Source organism: Leucoraja erinacea, chromosome 5, assembly GCF_028641065.1.
Source record: "Leucoraja erinacea ecotype New England chromosome 5, Leri_hhj_1, whole genome shotgun sequence".
NCBI lineage: Eukaryota > Metazoa > Chordata > Chondrichthyes > Rajiformes > Rajidae > Leucoraja > Leucoraja erinaceus.
In genome coordinates this window covers 49,372,440-49,389,148 of record NC_073381.1, presented here as the reverse complement: position 1 = coordinate 49,389,148, position 16,709 = coordinate 49,372,440, and the positions used below count along the sequence as shown (strand labels likewise).

General features: G+C 39.2%; 1 protein-coding gene across 2 annotated transcripts in view; it reads left to right on the top strand.

Moving 5' to 3' along the window:
* Window positions 1-16,709, top strand: part of supt3h (SPT3 homolog, SAGA and STAGA complex component) — a 364,405-nt gene that overhangs the window by 178,177 nt on the left and 169,519 nt on the right. For both annotated transcript variants that reach the window (XM_055635557.1, XM_055635558.1), the window contains exon 3: window positions 12,473-12,557. In XM_055635557.1, coding sequence (XP_055491532.1) covers window positions 12,473-12,557 — 85 coding nt within the window. The remainder of the gene's footprint in view (window positions 1-12,472; window positions 12,558-16,709) is intronic.

Sequence of the window (16,709 nt, the reverse complement as noted above, 5' to 3'; positions counted from 1 at the left end):
TTTTGGTTTATACCAGCATTTGCAGTTCCTTCCTTCACTGTAGGTTAGTCTGATTGAACGCCCCAGCTATTATGTGCAAGGCCTTGGGATACTGTTTCAAGACGATTGATAACAGTGTACAGTTCTTTTTTCCAAGCTTAGCATTAGCACAGATGGGATATATACTGTTTTTGTGATAGTTGAAGTGAATTTGTGTGGCAGTTCGTAGGGACAACACTTCACAGCAAGATATTTCAGACATATTGTTTTCACTATCTTACCACGCCCTCGTAAGTATTGTGTTCTGTTGGTTTGGATGATGATAGATGATTTATTTTGCTAGAAGATGATCTGTGGAAAAATACTTGCTTTACTCCAGTAAATTTTGCTTGCGTCTTCATTTTGTACTGTCCAGCTCCATCTTTATATCAGTTTTGTGAAAAGTCAAACTTTTGAAGCGCTAAAATTATGTTTAAACTGAAAATCCTTAAAAGTAGAACAACAATTAATTTAGGCTTTTCCCCTAAATTTATGGCTTCATCATATTGCTAAATGCATTTTTAAAAACATTTTGGCCCACATTGCTTTGAGAGACTGATCAGTAATATACAAGCCAGTACAGTATTTCAGACCTTCTTCCAAACCAGTAGTATCACTTACTGAAAGCCTATTGCCTTTATTAAACAGACAACATGGCTCCACATTTGATAAATAAAGCTCTGCAGACTGAAATGTTCCAGAACGATATACAGTAAATCATTTGTCTGCCTTGTACCCACCCAGAAATAATACAATTTTCCTTTTCAACCAGCAGCCAATGCAATTCAATAGCTCAGTATTTATGGTAACAAAGCACAATTCAAACAAATAGAAAAAAGGCATCAAAAAAATAAGGATGTTGTATTTAGTTGTGTTCATTTACCCATCTTTTTGTATTATCTACTCTTTTCCTATGGAAATGGTCATGCAATAAGCCTTCCCTGCAATGCCTGTTGTGACGCAAGTGTACATCTTTATATCTTCTCTTTTAACAGTGGCCCAACATGGTTTGGACACATACTGCCCAGTTTTAAATTTGAAATTTTCTTAAGTGGAATTGAAAGCTCAAGATCATATCTGAGTGTGGAATGAGTTTTATCCAATTTGCTCCATCCCTTGCATTCATTTCGGAAAGATCAGATGACTCGGCTGTGCTTCTTCCTGCATACAGAGAGAAACCAAATAGTACAGCCCTGGTTAAGTGGATGGCGAAGAGCTTCCGTACCTCCCTTTGCAACTGGATCTTTGACATCCTCATCGGTTGACCTTGATCAATGTGAAATGGTAACAATCCTCACTGACTACTAACACGGATACACCTCAAGGCTGCATGTTTAGTCCCCTGCTCTACACTCTTTACATCCATGAATGTGTAGCCCCAGTGCCATCTACAATTTTGCCGATGATGCCACTGCTGTTGGCTGAATTACGAGTGGTGGTGAGTCAGCATGCAGAAGAGAGGAAACTCAGCAAACTCACTAATCGTCCACTAAATATTATGCTTCGGCATTCTTGCTGATAAATCAATATCCCTGTTAATACTACTTGGCATAACTCCTTGTTCTTATAAAACATCCAGTTCATCATGAGCAGTAGCATGGGAAATCTGTTAGCATATTTGTTTAATAAAAATACATTTTCCAGTTCTTTGGAATAATTGCACCATATTACATGTTGAGTAATATAAAATAGTTTCTCAACCTATATGTTTAACTTGTATAAAGTTATGGCTTTATGGTATACGTAGCTACAAAATGTAGATTTTGTTCACTATTCCAACCACAAGTTATAAGGAGAAGACCAAATTTCCTTCTTTAATTTTTCCATATATGCACTTATCGTTAACAAAGTTCAGATGTAATTTGGAATTGAATGTTGTTTACCTTATTGAGCAACTGTAAATTTGAATAATGCTGATTTCCTGTTTCAGTATATTGTGTTACATTCGAAAAATGTTTTTTCATTCAGATTGAATTATGCACATTCCAGTATGAATCAAATAAATACAAAAAGCTATTTGATTTTTCAATGAGAACATGTGCTGAAGCTTCTTAAAGTAGAAAGGAAGGAAAGAAGCATAGTTTGGACATGATGTGCATCCCAGCCCTTATCCCAGAATTGCTGATGTAGACTAACTTAGGAATTGGTGCCAGGATAATGCATTTGTGGAATTTCCATAATTCCTTCATGTTTTTGGCAAGGATATCCTCACTCAAGAATGAGTGGATGGAAGATGAGACAACACGTTGCATATGACTCGAGCTACGATTTGATCTGATCAGGATACTGATTAGTTCAAGGAAAGACACAAAATGCTGTAGTAACTCAGTGTCAAGAAACATCTCTGGAGAAAAGGAAATGGATGACATTTCGAGTCAAGACCCTTCTACAGACTGAGAGTCAGGGGAAAGGGAAACTAGAGGTATGAAAAGGCACAGAACAAATCAGAGATGGCACCGATGGCCCAGGAAAGGTGGAGCATGTATCCGATAGTACGACTGATCATAAAATGCATTTCCACAGTGGTGTTACCAATTCAATATCAATATTTAAACTTTATTTCAGACTCAAGGTCCAGACAAGGGACAACATTACATAAAAATACATTGCATTTAAAAACATCATAAAATACATATAAAATCTTAGTATATCACTTATAAAAGCATCATAAATTATATATTTAAAAAAAAACTGCAATACATGATTTAAAATCCATAAGAAAAAAGAAAAATCAGTCCTACACCGAGACAGCGATACCAGTGTCTCCACAACTGGGATTCGTAGCGTGTAGTGCTAAACCTTATGTTTGACAAGGCAACGATAATTACATTTTTAGAGTCATTTATCCTGCAAATGAATTTATACATATGATTTTTTTAGGATAGCTTCTAAAGTACTGACTCCTGCAGCCACAAACATGTTACTAGCACTACACCATCTAGGTTTCCTTAGCAGTGTTCTCATGGCATCATTATAGGCCATCTGTAGTCTCCGCAAACTTGTCTTTCCGTAGTTCAACCACAGGTGCGCAGTATAGAGTGGCGTGCAATATGCTCTAAACAGCGACATCTTCACCACATCTGTACACACACCAAACTTACGCAAGAGAATATTCATCTGTACATACAGCATACGTCGTTGCTTATAAATATCCCCATCATCTGTAATTTGTTCTGTAATAAAATGCCCAAGATATTTTACCTTATTACAGACGCTAAGATTATTGTCAGACAATTAAAAATCAGGAAATTTTAGACATTTATCCTCTTTGGTTCTACAGATCATGACAGCACTCTTACAAGCATTATATTTAATATCATGTTCCACACCATACACAGAACATATAGTAAGGAGCTGCTGGAGACCAGTGCTAGATGGACTAAAGGCCACAATATCATCTGCATACATAATATGGTTCACTAAAATATTACCAATCATGCGCCAAGTATGACAGGCTTTCAATTGTTTGGACAGATCATCAATATAAAGATTAAAAGGGACTGGGGGCAACATTCCCTCTTATCTAACACCTGAGACCCTATTGCCCCATTTTAATTGCATAGTCTGGTGGGCATACCAGTAAGCAAGAATTCTCACAATGTATTTAGGCACCCCTCTTTGACTCATTTTAACAAACAGCTTTCTGTGATTAACACGAATCAAAGGCTTTGGAAGCACCAATAAAACACATAAGAATTGAAGAGTTTTTATTTCGATATTTGTTCACAATCTCCTTTAGGGCATATATGCACGTCAGTGCCATGTTTAGCTTTAAAACCAAACTGGTTATCTGTGGAGATAACTAACTCATTTACTCTATCCAGCAGAACTCTTTCTAAGACTTTTGACAATATGCTGGCTAAAGCTATGGGCCTGTCATTATTTAGGCTGCCTACTTTACCAGCTTAATGGCCGGCACTAACAGAACAGACAACATTGAGTCTGGTAACAAGCCATGAATCATAAAGCTAGTGAAACAAATAACAAGGAGAGATGCTATCCACATACACACATTAAGATGTTCAGCAGAAATATGATCCAAGCCACTTGCTTTGTTGTTGGACAGCTTTTTCATGGCATGATGCACCTCATGTGACATAATCACCATTGAGTCATTACTCTCAATATTGTGTACCCTATACAAATCACCTTGGACATAGTTGAATAAAGTACTATAATGTTGTCGCCATAACTCCGTGATATTAGCTGTTCCGGAGATTCAATCTACAGTGCATGGTAGAGATGTTTTGCAATATCAAAGGTATTAATATCAATCAAAGGTATTAATCTCTGAATGTCTTTCATGCCAGATGAAAGTTAGCGCGGAGGTGCAGGGGAAAAGGGATATTGTTGCAACTCCAGGCAAATGAAGGTCACACATGAGGAATGTTTGTTATCTGAATCCTAGGGTAGTATCCTTTCTAGTGCTGTCAATGAATCGCCATTAATACGAACGCATGATTTATCTGGTCGCAAATTAACGGGTTAATTAGACATAATGCATATGTCATCTTTATCGGTGGAACAATTACACTTATTTGTTGCAGCTTGACAAGCCCAATAGTGCAATAACACAAATAAATGATAATCAATAATACAACAAATTGATAACACTATTACTAGGTAACTATAATAATTCAAAATCGAAGTCCGCAGTACACCAAAAACTCAGTGCAGTGAAAATCATGGTTGCTGAGGTTATGCTTAGTGTTGTGCATGTTATGGTTCCTGGAAAAAAAGCTGTTTTTGAATCTGATCATCAGATGGCTCCTGTACCATCTTTCTGATAGCAGTAGCAAAATGAGAGCATGGCCAAGGTGGTGTGGGTCTTTGAAGTTGGCTGCATTTTTGGCAGCAATTGAAAGATCCCTTTGATGGTGAGCAGGTCAGTAATGTTTACCACTCTCTGTATCCTTCTTTATTCCTGGGCATTGTTATCAAACCAGGTCATTATGCAATCAATGTGCTCTCAACTACACTTCTGTGGAAGTTTGATACAGTATTCAGTAGCATACTGTATATCCTCACTGTTCTCAGAAAGTAGAGACGTTGATGAGCTTTCTATGTGACTGCGTCAATGTGCTGGGTCCAGGACATATGAGATATGCATGACCAGGAACTTGCTGCTGTTGACGATCTCCACTGCCGTCCCGTCAATGAAGACGGGTCCGCTAGACGGTTTTTAGCCTTGGCCCATTTACAAATCTCAGATATCCAATCTCCAATCTTGTATATTCAGCCCCACCCTTACGTTACTTGGCCTCACCCCTCCCCACTCTCTCTGGGCTCCTTGATAATCATCGCTGGCAAAATGTACTGAAAGCATTATTGTGCAAAGTTAACACTGAGCATTACCTAACTATTTGATAGTGGCATTCCTGGGCACTAATGGTGAAGCAAAATATATTGAAGATGCAAGGGAGGGCAGGATCAAAGAAATGTGGAGTTCTGAGTTTAAAAACTTGAGGAATTTGCAGGGACAGACAATTCCCCAGAAGGGTTTGAACACAATGTAGACTTTAAATGATAACTTTTTTCTAGGTAAAATGGTTTCAATTGAGCTATTCATGAATGCTGGTATTCTATTACAGCAAACTGGCTCAGGGTGGTGGTGGAGAGAAACAAACTGCTGCACTTAGGGGGAAGGGGAAGAAACAAACTGCTGTACCTCGATGCAAATGAGGGTAGGTTTGATTTCAGTAAGGAGGTGAGGAACAGCATTTATAAAGCTATTGGTGAAGAAAAGTTGATTGAAAATAATGGAATTGACAACAAGGGAAAATGGAAAGAAAGAAGTATTCAGTTCAAGATAAATTATACCGCCCTGTCACACAAAGGTTAATTTGAGGGGGAAAAGGGAAAAATGATTCCAAAAAATTCTGGAGGTAGTGTTGTGTTATATATGTATTCAAGGTTCAAAATTAACTTGAGAAGGAATGAATGTCCATTCTGGAGAGTTATAATATAAAAGTTATACTTGAGATGAAACTGGAATGTTACTCTTCGTAATTTTGTTGTACCTGTGACCAAATATAAGATCCATCGCTATTGCAGCAAAGCATTGAATGTTCCTAAAAAATATACAATGTGCTGGAGTAACTCAGTGGTTCAGGCAACATCTCTGGAAACATGGAATGGGGGGAGACATTTTGGGTCGGGACCCCTCTTCAGATTTATTGTCGGTTGGGGGAGAAAGCTGGAAGAGCGGTGGGGGCAGGAGAAAACCTAGCAAGGGATAGATATATATAGAGTGAAGGTGTTTGATTGCCCTCATCATGTGGTCAGAGGAGGTGTCTGGTTCACTTGGAAGGGCTGCTGTGCTCCCATGATGGATGGTAAGAGGGGAGGTGTAGGGGCAAGTGTTATATCCCCTGCTGTGGCAGGGGAAAGTACCTGGATAGGTGGTGCTCTGGGTAGGAAGGGATGAGTGACCCAAAGAGTTGAGGAGGGAGAGCTCTCTCTGGAAAGCAGAAAAGGGTGGAGATGGGATTATGTGCCTGGTGGTGCAGGAATAGGCCATTCGGCCCTTTGAGCCAGCACCGCCATTCAATGTGATCTTGGCTGATCATCCCCAATCACGTTTGAGGTTGCAGAAATGTTGGAGAATGATGTGTTGAATGCAGAGGTGGATTTGGTGAATTGTAAGGACCACATGATCTTCATCCTTGTGACATCTAACTCATCTCAACCAAATTATTTATGACTTCCAGAGATACTGCTGAGTTACTCCAGTACTTTGTGCATTTTTTTTGTAAACTGGCAAGTACAATCCCATGTGTCTATAGATGTCCTTGCACAGGAAGATATTCTGCTCATCCCATTTTCCCTGTACACCTGCAACTTATTCTTGCTCAACTTCCACATTGATTCTTTTGACCCACTACATCAAGGGGTAACCTGCCAGCACCTGGCTTCTTTGTGGGTACCCAGAGGAAACCTACACTGTCATATGGTAACCATGCTTATTCCACACTGGTGGCAATGTGTTAGGATCAAAACCAGGTCCCTGGAAGGCCAAATGGCTTTCTTTTCAATCAATCAATGTTTATCAATATGCATGCAAAGTTTATTGTTAATAAATTGTTGATGTCCTGTACATGAACATACAAAATTCAGGCAGATGATTAAGGGTGAAAATTGGCATATTTTCCATTGGACTTTATAATATTCAGTTTGATGATGCCTTCCTGATCAGCAAAGGCTTTTGAAAACAGTATGTTAATCCTCAAGCTGAATTAAAGAAACTTCTTAGAAATCTGATGTTCTTTAATAAATTTCTATGAAATATATGTGGTATTGGATCAAATATTATATTCTAGTGAAAGCCTGTACTTTGTATTTCATTTTTCAGCTTCACTCAATAATGTTATCACAAGATTCTGATAGATTATTGTTTAGTTCATTCATATAAAAATACTTCATTTTGAAAAATGCCAGAAATAAAATATTAATTTAAACAATTTAATGTTTATTTTCTGTAAATGAAGAGATTTTTAGTTTTTAGATGAGTATGACTGTGAGCATGGGAACTCAAGGAACTGCAAATGGTGGAAACTTGAATAAATTGCAAAGTGCTGGAGTAAATCAGCGGGTTAGATAGCACCAGTAGAGGAAATGGTGGACAATGTTGGGACCCTTGTTCAGTGATTGTAATGGGGGGAGAAAGCTAGAAAGGAGATGGGGACAGGTCAAAGCAGGAGATATAACACTTGTCCCTACACCTCCTCTCTTACCATCCATCCCCTTTCATATCACACTTTTATTTTCACCTCTAGTCTTTGTCACTATCTCCACCCTTCTGCTAATCACCCCTCCTCATCTGTATCTTGCTATCATCTGCCTTTTTTTGTCCACCCCTACCTCTTTACCAGCTTCCTGTTGTAGGATAACCAACTGTTGTAGGGTAACCAATAGTGAGGGCTAACAATTAATGAATAGGGATGTGGATTGTGCTGATGTGGTGGCAGGAAACCGCAGACAAAACCCAAACAGGACTCATTGATTATGGGTGTACCTATCATTGTAACAGAAATTTTGATCTATTGTTAACGAATTTAGACTTGTGGATAATCATCTCACTCTGTTTGCGACCTAATTAAATCTATCTGAGTTCCATTCTGTTAGTCAGACTTGTATTGTTAATCAAGTCACTGCAAAATCTCGTTACTTTTAAGTTTCCGATTAATATTTGTAGGGTACGTAGAACAATCCATGTTCTAGGTGTGCACTGGCCCTATCCCCAAACTATATCTCCATTACATTGATAACAGCATCGGTGCTACCTCCTGCACCCATGCAGAACTCATGGACTTCATCAACCACCACCAATTTCCATCCTGCACTCAAATTCAGACTGCTCAAACCCCTTTATTGATCCCACAGTCTCCATCACAGGAAGTAGACTATTGACTGACGTCTATTACAAACCCACTGACTCCCACAACAATCTCAACCTCACTTCTTCCCACCCTGCTTCCTGCAAAGACTCTATACCCGACTCCCAATTCCTCCGTCTGCGCCGCATCTGCGCCCAAGATGCGGTGTTCCATACCAGGCCTAATTCTTTAGGAAACGGGGGTTCTACTCTCCCATCATAGATGAGGCCCTCACTCATGCTTCCTCGGTACCCCATAGTTCTGCCCTTGCTCCCCCTCCCCCAGTCGCAAAGAGACAGAGTCCTCCTAGTCCTTACCTTTTACCCCATCAGCGATCGCATACAACGCATAATCCTCGAAAGTTTTTGCCACCTCCAAAGGCATCCCAACACTAGTCACGTCTTTCGATCTCCTCCCCTTTCCACCTTCCGTAGAGTCTATTCCCTCCGCAACTCCCTGGTCAACTCATCCCTTCCCACCCAGACCACCCCCTCACCACGTACCTTCCCCTGCAACCGCAGAAGTTGCAGCACCTGTCCTTATACCTCCTCCCTCAATTCTGTCTAAGGACCACGACAGTCCTTTCAGGTTAGGCAGAGGTTCGCTTGCACCTCCTCCAACCTCATTTACTGTATTCTCTGTTCAAGATGTGGACTCGTACATCGGCTAGACCAAACGTAGACTGGGCGATCATTTCGCTGAACACCTTCGCTCAGTCCACCTGAACCTACCTGATCTCCTGGTTGCTAAACACTTTAATTCCCCGTCCCATTCCCACACAGACCTTTCAGTCCTGGGTCTCCACCATTGTCAGAGTGAGGCTAAACGCAAATGGAGGAACAAAATCTCATATTTTGCTTGGGCAGCTTACAGCCCAGTGGTATGAGTGTTGATATCTCTAACTTCAGGTAGCTCCAGCATTCCCTCTCTATCCCTCCCCCACCCAAGTCACACTAACTTCTCGTTTTTGCCCAACAAACAGCTAACTATGGCCCGTTTCCTTTATCATCATTACTTTTTTGTATATCTTTAATTAATTGTTCTTTATTTCTTTACATCATCGTCTATATCTTTCGTTTCCCTTATCCCTAACCAGTCTGAAGAAGGGTCGCAACCCGAAACGTCACCCATTCCTTCTCTCTAGAGATGCTTCCTGTCCCGCTGGGTTACCAGCTTTTTGTGTCTATCTTCTGGTCATCTGAGAATTTAAAAATGTACCAGTCACACTTGACAGGTCAGCTTTGACAGGCCTCCTGATGCACAAGAGTACCAGTTTAATAAATTGCCTGTTAGTTCGAACACCAACTCCGCGTGTCTTTTCCATTTTACTCCTACACTCCCCTGTAATCCATCGGTCTGAAGAAAGTTAAAGGGGACCAAGACCTTGTTCCTCTGTTCCTGCATGGACGCTGCCTCACTGCTGAGTTCCTCCAATACTTTGTCCTTTTTGCTAAAGATTCCAGCAACTGTAGTCCAGGAACAAAGTACTGGAGGAACTCAGCAATCAGGCAGCATGTGTAGGTAGAAACTGCAGATGCTGGTTTAAACTGAAGATAGACACAAAATGCTGGATTAACTTAGCGGGACAGGCAGCATCTCAGGCAGCATCCATGGAGGAAAATAAACAGACACTAGTAAGGTTGCAATAAAAGTATCCAACTTTTATAGAGACACCTTGCTCAGCAACCTTACAAAACACTGGTTAGATTGCATTTGCACTATTGTGTATTAGTTACCACGCTATCAGAAGGATGTGATTGCATTGCACTAGTGCAGAGGAGATTCACTGGGACATTGCCCGAATTGGAGATCTTTAGTTATGGAGAGAGATTGGATAGGCTTCTTTTTTCCCTTAGGTTGGAGTCTGAAGGTGACCTAATAGACACTTATAGGAAGCATAGGTAGGGTAGATATTCAAATGGTAGGGGAATTTGTTTAAGTTGAAAGAAAGCAGATTTAAGTGGAAAGTATTTTATGCAGAGAATGGTCGATATCTGGAACTCTCTACCAGATTTGGTGGAATCAGACATGATCACTATGTATTAGAGACATTAAGACAGGAATTTAAATAGGCACTAAAAGATACAGACCTAATGCAGGAAAATGGCGTTAGTATAGAATGGCAAATAGATTAGTGCGTTCTTAGTGGGCCGAAGACCTGGTTCTGTGCTGGTTCTCTGATTCCATTAAGATACTTTCTGGGATTTGTCAGTGACCTCTGTGGGGTAACATCTCGACTTTGATATGCTGCTTTAGTGTTTCTAATATCTAGTACTGAGCAGGATAAGTAATCATACGAGAAATTGAAATAAAAGAGACTAGTCTAAATATTGGCAATTAATACTGCAAAGGTGGAAACAGAATCTACAATAGGTTTTAAGAAGTTGCACAATGCAGGAATTTAATTTCAGAACGGAACCAAGTAAACACTTCCTTTGGTGTAACTTCAGACCTAGTGGGTTATCTGTTTACAGTTCGATGATTCTATCGATTTTATCAGACTTGCATATCGAAGTAAAAATTGCCTTCTAAAGATTGTAGTTGTTGTAGAGTTCATTAACTGGTAAATGAGATAGTCATGGGTAAAGTGATAAGTAAAGTATTTTTCAATGGGCCACATAAAATAAGGGAGTACTTGCAACTGCCAGTAAAAAATCTGTCCTGACTAGCACACACCTTCAGTTTAGGCCTGTGTTTCCAATGGCCGAAAATAATCATTTGATGTAAAGGAAGTGGCTGTGGCTGGTGAGCAAGTTTGGTTTCTTCCTCTTTCTCAGCATCTGCTGTGATGACATGGTCATTGCTTTGCGTGGGAAATAATTTAGCAGACAGCCTAAGGGAAAGCTGTGAGGAGGAAATGTTAATATGGAAACCTGTCACAATTTAAGTGGGTTTCAAAAAAAAGCCACAGTAGAAGTGCGCCATCAACTGTTACATCACCATGTGGTCATTTGGATGGAATGGTGTTCTAACTGATATTAATTTGCTAAGGCAAGTGAATATTAATGGCACAACGTGGTGAATCCACTGCTGAAAATATTTTACAAAACATTGGTTTCCCGACTGATGTGTAAGCTACTTAAAGACTTGTGAAAATAACTTTGGGCTGCTTTGAATATTAGCAATGATTATTGACCAATGCAGATTTTTGCATCCTGTTCGTCTTTTAGCCAAATTCGTGTTATTGGCTTATGAAGTCAATAAATTTCCAACTTGCTTTATTAAGGTTTCAAATTGGTCACAATCAGCAGTATTTAAATTCAAACCCAGTGCTTAATTGTCAGCTAATAGGCACTGCTGCCAGTCAGTGTGTGAAGGTATAACATTAGGCAGTAGTGGAGCATTCTATTTCACAAAGTTGCCATCACCAGGTAAAACCAGAGGTAAAAGAGGCCTTAACCTTGACTGCTATTCATTTGAGTAATAGGAGTTTGGAGTTTTTTTTTAAAGCAAAATATGAATCCTGAAGGTTTTATTCTAAACTCTCTAGAATTTAGGAGATTGCGAGGGGATCTTATAGAAACTTACAAAATTCTTAAGGGGTTGGACAGGCTAGATGCAGGAAGATTGCTCCCGATGTTGGGGAAGTCCAGGACAAGGGGTCACATCTTAAGGATAAGGGGGAAATCCTTTAAAACCGAGATGAGAAGAACTTTTTTCACACAGAGAGAGGTGAATATCTGGAACTCTCTGCCACAGAGGGTAGTCGAGGCCAGTTCATTGGCTATATTTAAGAGGGAGTTAGATGTGGCCCTTGTGGCTAAAGGGATCAGAGGGTATGGAGAGAAGGCAGGTACGGGATACTGAGTTGGATGATCAGCCATGATCATATTGAATGGCGGTGCAGGCTCGAAGGGCCGAATGGCCTACTCCTACACCTAATTTCTATGTTTCTATGTTTCTAAAATGTGTGATTTGAACTCCTTTCCCATTCATACAAACATATTTGAGCTTGATTCTGCAATATTAATTAATCGTTACAAAAAAGCAGATTTTAGCCATGTGGAATAAGAAGTATTAATGGAGTGTGTTTTTCCAGAAGCAATATATTAAGTTATTTCTTCTTCTTTACTTTGTAGGTACGCTCTTGGGGATGCCCGACGACCTCTCCAGGAGACTGCAGTTTTGATTGAAGATATTGTGCATTCTCAATTGATTAACTTGGTAAGGATTACCAGAATTTACAATATTGGGACGTGCACATTAGATTTTGCATACCTTAAACAAAGCAAAGCAAGCTTTTCAGCACACTCAAGATTTGTGTTGCAGGTTTTTGTTCACAAATCTTACTAAACTATTTGAAAGAAATCCAAATAGCGAGATATAGGCTAATGTAGTGAGTGTTCCATGAGTTGAAATTTGGCTGAACAATAGAGAAAGAACCAGTTTAAGAGTTAAATTGGCAGCAAGTCATTTGGTATATATATATGTGCTAGGACCATTTTTCCATTTTAACCATACATGCACCTCAACAGCTGTAAATGCAGTGTTTAAAAGTACCAGCGTTATCAAATTAGAATATAGTGTGGTCATCTTTTTTTAAAGATTATTCAAATAATGAAGTAATGTTAAGTTATATTTTAGGATGGTTTTCCAATATAATTTGTTTCTAGTTAAATGGATCTTAAAAAACCCCAAAAACTATCATTAGTAAAGAGTAACCACGTATTGTCGTCTTAAACAAAGTTCACCAATTGTTTACAAATTCAGATACACATTGTTATTTCCCTTTCATGCACTCATTTTAGATCTTAGCTTGATGAACTATTGATATTCACTTTGTTCTTTTGATCATAATTTAACTTTTTATTTAGAAAAAATGAGTTCAAGCCCTGTGCTAGAAATGAAGGTGAGCTACATGTGCCCTGGCAATATTTATAATTCAGGCAAACAACTTAAAAAACATATTTGTGATTTATGTCATTGCTATTGCTAGAACCTTGCTATTTGCAAACTAATAGGGACATTGGTCTGTACAAACACAAGATTGCTCTGTAGACAGAAATTTGCTGACAATAAAGATTCACTTTATAAATGCAATTTCTTTGCTTTGTTAAAATGAATAAATAAATATGGTTTATTGAAGAATAAACATTTCCTTCAAAGTTTTATGACTGAGCTACTGGAAACAAAACTGGCAACCGACGACATCTATCTGAAGGCCTTTTTTTGCAGGATGTAGTGCCCAAACGTGCAAGTTGTATTTTGAACATAGAACAGTACTGTACAGGATGGGCACTTTTTCCCATGATGCCTGTGCTGACCAAATAAATGGAAGTATTAAGTGCACAACTAAGTTGTGAAAAACCTTTAAAATATTGGTTCAGCTGTGACTGCAGCATTTAACCCGGTTCTGATTACTGAACTTCGGGTCTCAGAAAGATTGTAGTGAAGTGTCTAAAGAAGGGTCCTAACTGGAAATGTCAACTGTCCATTTCCCTCCACAAAAGCTGCCCGACCCACTCATTTCCTCCAACAGTTTGTTTTTTTTTTTTTGCACAAGATTCCAGCATTTGCAGTTTCTTGTGTCTTCATTTGCTGGAAAGATAAACAAATGTTTCCAGGGTAGGTTTTTGGGGGAAGTCTGGAGAAGCTGAGATTATTCATACTGTGGAGAGAAGGTTGAGAATGCACATGATGGAGGTATCCAAAGTCGTGACGCATCCACACACTGGCAAAGAAATGTTCTCATTTGTTTAAGGGTCTAGAGACACAGGCAATGGATTTGGAATTATTAGCAACCAATTGAAAATATGTGTAAAATCTTCTTTACCCAGTAAGTGGTTTACTTTTGTTCCACAACTTTTGCCCACTCTCACATGCTCTCGGTTCCCTTTTTGCTCTGTTGTTCCCTCTTAATGTGCTGTAATTTTTTCTATTATCCTTTCTTTCCCCTCTTTCTCTCCATCCCTCTTGCGCACACACACATTCACTCCCTCTCACTGCTGTTCTCTCTACGCGTCCAGTCCCTCGTGCATGCCCACGCAAAACATCTCTCTCAACACCATCCCCCAATCTCTAAAGCGCCTGCTGCCTTTGTAGTTATTGATATTACAGAAAATTGTCATGTGAATAATTGGTTATGAAATGGTTGATTGAATTTGTTTACTCTTGTGTTATTGACCAGTATTAACAATATCAGACTTTGACTTGAAATGTTGTCACTTGCTTCAGTTTTACGTGTATTTGCTGTCATGTTAGAATGAATTATTGATGAAAGATTCTGACTGTTGTTTACCTGCAATCTATTCATAGGTACAAGTACTGAATCCTGGTCAAATTTTGTCTTGTTTCCGTTATTTTTGTGTTTCTATCTTTATGCAAACTTGTTTTCTTTTGCTTTTATTCCTCTTTTTACCTTTTTTTTACTTTCCACCTCCAGCTGTACTTTCACTGCTTGATGTATTTATTGGCATTTTGTCTTGGCTTTGGATCACAGAAAGTAAAACTTTTCTGCCTGACCACTGGTGCCAGGTACATTTTTTCTCTTCAGCCACAAACAGTCAGCAATAAAAATTATTTCACAAGTTAGTCAGGTGAGAATTACTTGGGCATGTCAGGTGACTGGGTTCACTTTGCCCTTCAAATGTTCCTTGTGCATATCAGTTGCCTCACCTAATCAGCTTCATAAAGTCTTTAAAATGATGAGAGGGATAGACAGAGTCAGATTCAGATTCAGATTCAGATTCAATTTTAATTGTCATTGTCAGTGTACAGTACAGAGACAACGAAATGCATTTAGCATCTCCCTTGAAGAGCGACATAGCAAACGATTTGAATAAAAAATAAATAATAAGTGTCCGGGGGGGGGGGGGGTGATTGGCAGTCACCGAGGTACGTTGTTTAGTAGAGTGACAGCCGCCGGAAAGAAGCTGTTCCTCGACCTGCTGGTTCGGCAACGGAGAGACCTGTAGCGCCTCCCGGATGTTGATGTGGACAAGCTTTTCCCTTTAAGAATAGGGAAGATTCAAACAAGAGGACATGACTTCAGAATTAAGGGACAGAAGTTTAGGGGTAATATGAGGGGAACTTCTTTATCAGAGAGTGGTAGCGGTGTGGAATGAGCTTCCAGTGGAAGTGGTGGAGGCAGGTTCATTGGTATCATTTAAAAATAAATTGGATAGGCATACGGATGAGAAGGGAATGGAGGGTTATGGTATGAGTGCAGGCAGGTGGGACTAAGGGGAAAAAAAAAATTGTTCGGCACGGACTTGTAGGGCCGAGATGGCCTGTTTCCGTGCTGTAATTGTTATATGGTTATATGGTTATAAAGTCATAGTTTCACAGCATGGAAATAGACACTTTGGCCAACTGTGTTTTTGACCATCACCGACTTTAGCTATATGAATCATTCTTGCCTATGTTAATTTTGTATCCCTCTATGCCTCCACCACCTCCTCTAGCAGTTCATTTGATTGCCTCTCGCTGTCCAATTCCTCCTCATAACTAAAGCCCTCCAAATCAAGCAACATGCTTATACATCTTTTCTTCATCCTCTCTAGCTTAATCACATCTTTCCTGCAGTATGGCGTCCAGAACTGCACACAATGCACCAAGTATGGTGTATCAAACTTATTATACAAAAACAGGATTTTATTATTTTAATCAAGTGGATGTTTTGATACACTTTCATATTTTGGGGATAATTTGAGCCCAACATGTGCACATCTTTCAGTCCTCAGAGCTTCAACTTGCTTGAAGGAAGCAGGTAATGAAATTCAGCATCAGGTTTTGCAAGGCCTTTGCAAAAGAGGTGGTGATTTTACAGACATTTATTGGTGCTCAGTGAGATCTAAACAAGTTAAATTAATAGATAAAGTCATGAATGTTAAGTATAAGATGAATCACATTGAACCAACAACAGTTATATGGTGATGATCGATCAGCAGAGTGATTTACTTTTTATTGCCTGTTCTTGCCCTGTGACAGATTCTGGTCTTGCGCCCACCGCATCTTATTGATTCGTACATATTTGGAATATTTATATATTCAGAATCGAGGTATCGAGAAATTAATTAAAGTTGTTTTACTTTATTGAATTGCATCCAGGATTACTTTGTGACTTATTTGTGTCAGTGGAGAATTGACAGAACTGCTATTTTTCCCATGGGTTTGATTATTGAGATAGGATATAAATCCAGGTATTGAAAACAGAAAACCAACTATTTTGGTTAAATTATGATCACCAAAAGAGGCAAAGGGGGAGGAAATCATCAAGAATGATCAAATAACAAATTAGTTAGTTACCACGAGAGCAAATACGCACAAAATCCTTCACTGGATAATCAGTGTATGTTTTGGTTTGATAGGGTGCCA